The following is a 6,000-nucleotide window of genomic DNA, read 5'->3' on the forward strand; positions in this document are numbered from 1 at the left end:
ATTTTTTAAATTTAAGTTAGGATGAATCCAGTTTCATCCTTACTAAATTTTTTTGATCCATTTAACCCAAACTATTTTTACTCGTCCATTTGAACTGTAATTTAAAAATATTTGGATAAATTACCCATTTTCCGTAAAATATTCATGATAGAATGAACAATAAAAGATGGATAAACTACGTGTTCATAACTGAGGTCGTTTTAGTGTAAATTCTCTTAACGTGTACAAGTAACAATTCAATTTTTGCAGTCTTGTAAAGTGGGAAGAGATTCTCGGCACGTGTGGTTAAGGAATCAATAGTAACTACTACTTACTAATCAAATAAAAATGTTTTTCCTATTTCTTATCTCTGCTTTTTTTATTTCCCGTCCTCTTTAATTCTTATCCTCAATTATCCAAGTACCGCTCATATAAAGTTTCCTATGTCCTAAATCCTACCTATTGATTTTTTATTTACACCCTATAATCATCTTCATAATGCATAATTCATCTCCATACCCTATCGACTTTATATTGCATTTCCATAATCCATCTCCATCTCCACCACCGACCGCTACCTTTCCAACTCCACCCGTATAATTCACCACCACCTTTGATCACTGTTTCAAAGGATTATTTAATAGATTAATATACCTAGAAAAGAGCTGGTATCGATTACCGAGATTTTGGATGCTAGCAAATCTCTTTATGGAGATCGGTTTAATTTTTATATAGCTTACTGTACGAAGCGCTATATTTTACAGTAAGTCTAATTGAAACTTACTGTATGTGGTACCTGTGTGATATGATTAGCCTGTTCTGATGATGTATCACCAAGAGTAGTTCAAGTGCAATTGGGTGATCATATTTTAAAAACAGCCCTTTAATAACGTGCAACATATTATTTATTTTGATAAAATGCCATTTGATGCAAAATCTGGGTAACATCTTTGATCAATGTGCTTCCACGTGAAATAAGCTCACCCGACAAAAATAGATTAACAAGTAAACCCAAGTCTCCTAAATCTGGTTTAACATCTATCTCCCCCCTCTTTAATAGACGCAGAGGAAGACTAAAGAGTTTCCGTGTTTTTATGTTTTCCATTCCAATTTCGATGACGTTCGTTAGATCTTATAGGTTTAACATCCAGCCGTCGGATCTCCGTGATTTTTTGGTGTCTGCACATCAGGTATACGGGTAATATATGTAAAATACAGGGGCTTATCTACAGTGAAACGAATTTTCATATATTTACAGAGATGTCATTTTCATAAAAAAACAAGCTGAAATTTTGAACCTTCTTATCTTCCAAACTATATATTGAATTTTTATAAATTTTATATCACCGAAAAGATGTCTAAATTTGCTACGCAAAAGGGATAAATAAGGGTGTTCAATTTTGAGTTTTCGAAACAAAAAATGACTTCGGTTTCTCTCAAGATTATGTTATAACATTTTGACGTTCAATGCACGTGCTCCCAACTTGTCAATATTAAATTGATTAATAATCTCTAAACCTTGTTCACAAACTGGATTTCAATAGAATTAGCATAATCTTCTTAGGTATGCAATTAAATTAAGATTGAGATATTTTCACCTAGATTTTCAATTGGTTTAACGATTAATCGCCGATTAATTCATCTATGTTAAATCACAAAATATAAAGAAATAGGTGTTTAATAGGAATCTAACCTAGAGTTTTTAACTTGATAGTTTTGGTTTTGTTTAACGAAAAATAGAGATCAATGAAAAAATAGATAAAAATGGTAGTTGTCGTAATAAGAGTCAAATTTAACTTTTATAGGTGGTACATAGGAAAAATTAGAATTGAAAAGTAAATTGATTTTTAAAAATTGTGAAAGGGATGGGAAATAAGAAAAATGGAGATAAGAAATAGGTAAAACCAATAAAAATGTGCAGATCTTATTTATTTTTTCCTTTTATTTTAGTAGAAAATATGTAGATTTTTTTCCCCTTTATATAATAATTTGGAAAAAATAGTCCTAATATAACAGTTACTCGATTTTCAATTAATTTAGACTTTCATAAAATTCAAAACACGGTAAGTTACGTTTTCCTTTGAAGCTTATATTTTTTAAACCAATCATGCGTTGTCAATTGTCCTCATCTAAATATTGTCACATCATGAATTCCAATTGAATTTAGTTTCCTTTTCTTAATCTTTTTCCTATGCTTTTTAAACCAATCATACATTGCCAAGTGTCCTCACCAAAACGTTCGTTTCAGAAAACTCAAAAAATACCTATTTCGACCAATAAAAAACGAAGATTTCCTCACCATTTAACGCGAAAGCTTTATTTGTCTAGGCCTTGAAATCTTTTGATAACGTGGTGTTGACACTAATGGCTTATGTTGGTGACAAAACCCCGGAGGGTTAATTATTGGCTGTGACTTGATCAACCATACATGGGACACCTATGTGATAATCGGACCTTTTATGAGTCCTTACTAAAAAAAACTTAATATTGTGATCCCTTCCGGTGCCTTTCATCTATTCTCAGTGCTCAAGTCAAGACTAAAGACGTTCATAGGTGGCGGTAGTCAAAAATTTGTAAAACAGATTACTGTAAATTGGAAGTCTAAGACAAAACTGAACCAAATTACACTCAATCACATGAAGTCCTGTCATGTGTAAGTGACAAAACTGAATCAAGACAAAAATTGACTGGAAGGGAAGGTCTAAGACAATCCCCATCGGAGAATATTATTCCTGGTATCTTCCGTAAACCGGCATTTGTTGAAAGCATATTTTGCAGCTATGTTTATTTTGGTCAACACACTGATCAGTTGTGACAGAATAATTTTTAGAACAAAAAAAGACCCTAATAATACTTAGCCACATATAGCCTTATCGTCTGTAGACCAAAATGAAGCAAGATACGTGAGAAGAGAGCAGAGTAGGAGCCATGCATATACCTATCGAAGGCACCTTCCCAGATATAGCTAGAATTATAAAATATCCAGTCGACTGGAAACTAACTAAGTCTTTCCGAACAAACAAAGCAAGATATCATTATAAAACACCCTTTCTACTTGATTAGTTAATCATCATAAGCCGAAAACCAAAACTCTTCTTCTTTCACCCAAAGAAAAAGAAATAAAAAAATCTCCTCTTCTTTAAAATGTCGCGAAAGGTAAAACTTTCACCTGTTAATTTACTAGTGCTAGCATTACTGTTGGTTTCATCTTACATCGATGTTCTTTCGGCGTTTGGCCATAGAAAACAACATTTACAAGTGGTAGAACAAGAAGTCGATGCTCTATTGAAATGGAAATCAAGCCTTGTGAACCGCACTTCTTCTCTCCTCTCAACATGGAAGATAAACTCCAGCGCGAGTACAACGAGTCCGTGCAGGTGGCAAGGAATCACTTGCAACAAAAAGGGAAGCATTGTTGAACTTAGTGTAACCGGTTTCGGTTTACAAGGTAAGCTCCAGAATTTCAACTTTTCATCTTTCTCAAACATCGTTAGTCTTGACTTGAGCGAGAACAAACTCTTTGGAACCATTCCCTCCCAAATTAGTGATCTTACAAAACTCACCCACCTTGATCTTTCCTTCAATAAACTTTCTGGAGATATTCCACCACAAATAGGTTCTCTCACAAGTCTACTATATTTAGGCCTTTCTGAAAATCAAATCAGTGGATCCATCCCTCAAGAAATTGGCAATTTATATCTTCTTACTAATCTACTGTTGTACACAAATAATCTGACTGGTTCGATACCTACTTCAATATGTAGTTTGACCAACTTGGAACATTTATCAATTTTTGAAAATAACCTTTCTGACATCATACCTCGAGAAATTGGTGGGCTAAGATCTCTTACTGTCTTTTATATGTACAAAAACAATCTCATTGGTTCAATCCCTGCGTCTTTAACCAATTTGACGAGCTTGAACACTCTTAACCTACATGACAACCAACTTTCTGGCACAATTCCTCGAGATATCGGCAAGCTAAGTTCTCTTACAAGCTTAGATTTGGCATCAAACAATATCAATGGTTCACTCCCTACTTCAGTGTGCAATTTAACAAACTTGGCCCATTTATCAGTTTTTGAAAATAACCTTTCTGACATCATACCTCGAGAAATTGGTAGGCTTATGTCTCTTACAAGTTTTTATTTGTACAAAAACACACTTAATGGTTCAATCCCTGCTTCTTTAACCAATTTGTCTAGCCTAGAAACTCTTTTACTATTTGAAAACCAACTTTCTGGCACAATCCCTCAAGATATAGGAAGGCTAAACTCTCTTACGACCCTAGATTTCCGCACCAATAAACTCACTGGTTCAATCCCCGCATCAATAGACACTTTGAGAAATTTAACTCATTTATCTCTATTTCAAAATGAATTAACTGGTTCAATAGAATTAATCAACAATCTGACACAGTTGAAAGTAATTTATTTGAACGAGAACCATTTTTCTGGTTATTTACCTCAAAACCTTTGTCAAAGTGGAACACTTGAAGTATTTGTGGCACATGATAACCATTTCAGGGGTCCTATACCAAGAAGCCTTAGAAATTGCACTAGCCTTAGAAATCTGGGACTCCAAAAAAATGAACTGGTAGATAATATTACAGAGGCATTCCACGTGTATCCGCATCTACGTGGGTTTTTTGTTGGTGGCAACATGTTGTATGGTGAACTCTCAAAAGACTGGGGAAATTGCCAAATGCTGAGAGGCGTATCTTTCGCATGGAACAATATTACTGGTACAATACCATCTGAAATGGGAAAGTTGAAGAATTTAGGTGAACTTTTTCTTAGTTCAAATAATTTAGTTGGGGAAATTCCAGATGAGTTGCTGAAACTGTCCTCATTAATCGAATTAGATTTGAGTAATAACCAGCTTTTTGGTCCGTTGTCTTCGGCAATTGGAATGTTGTCCAACGTAAAATATCTCGATTTATCAACTAATAATCTCATCAAATCAATACCCAAACAACTAGGAGAGTGTTCAAATTTATTATATTTGAATTTGAGCTCAAACAATTTTAATGAAAGCATCCCACCTCAGATTGGTAACTTGGATTCGTTACAGATGTTCTTAGATCTTAGTTATAATGAGTTGAGTGGAGAAATACCATCAGATTTTGGTAAGTTAAGAAAACTAGAACATTTGAATTTATCGCACAACAAATTGTCCGGCTCGATTCCATCTTCATTTGATCAAATGCTTAGCCTGACCATTGTTGATGTTTCGTACAATGAACTGAGTGGTCCTCTTCCGAATATTAAGGCATTTACGGATGCTCCTGTTGATGCACTGAAGAACAACAACGGATTATGTGGTAATATCTCCAGAGGTTTAAAACCGTGTAATACCAATCCTACAATTGAAGTCGAAGAAGATGTTCAAGAGGATGCAAATGAGAGAATATTGTTTTACGGTGTTGTTTTTTTAGGGTTCGGAGTTGGATTTTGGGGTTTGTTCTTGGTTCTGCTTCTCAAAAAAGAGAAATGGTGGTTCGGATATTGGAGAATTATTGATTCCATTGTGATCACAATAATCAGTTGTATCCAGAAAAATTGATAGCAATAATGTAAAATCATCCTTGCTTTTTTTTCTTTTGGTTATAATTTGTTCTGGTATTAGTGACTTCTGTATTCTATTGGATTAATACATTAGTAGATGTACTTCTTAAAATGCACTGAGTTTTAAGTTCTTGTTCCTGGAGGAAATTATAAAAGAGACTCTAAGCTTGAATACAGCCTGGTGTGCCCTTACTAAATTTTTCTTCAGGAATGGTAGTTGGATTTTTGCAGTGCCACGCATTTTGATGTTTGGTGACCCCTGGCCTTAATACTGATCACTTTCCCATGCATTGTTCTTATGACTGAAGTTTTTCATTGCAAATCCCAGTGTTAACGCGTCTGTTCTTTTTTTTCTTCTTGTAGTTTTCAGCAATGTATAGAAAGATGGATGTTGTGGGTACACAAAGTTAGGTCCATAAGTGAAGGAAATAACTAGAGATAGTCAAGACTAGAG

General features: G+C 34.3%; 1 protein-coding gene across 1 annotated transcript; it reads left to right on the forward strand.

Annotated features, from left to right (window-relative positions):
* The first annotated feature begins 3,123 nt into the window (after positions 1-3,123).
* Positions 3,124-5,544, forward strand: LOC113292580 (probable leucine-rich repeat receptor-like protein kinase At1g35710). Its single transcript, XM_026541467.1, has one exon. The coding sequence runs from the start codon at positions 3,124-3,126 to the stop codon at positions 5,542-5,544; it is 2,421 nt and encodes an 806-aa protein (XP_026397252.1).
* The last annotated feature ends 456 nt before the right edge of the window (positions 5,545-6,000 follow it).

The sequence above is a fragment of the Papaver somniferum genome, chromosome 7, assembly GCF_003573695.1.
Source record: "Papaver somniferum cultivar HN1 chromosome 7, ASM357369v1, whole genome shotgun sequence".
In the NCBI taxonomy this organism is placed as follows: Eukaryota; Viridiplantae; Streptophyta; class Magnoliopsida; order Ranunculales; family Papaveraceae; genus Papaver; species Papaver somniferum.

Coding starts and splice junctions, on each gene's coding strand:
- LOC113292580 (XM_026541467.1), top strand. CDS start 3,124: ATGTCGCGAAAGGTAAAACTTTCACCTGTTAATTTACTAGTGCTAGCA.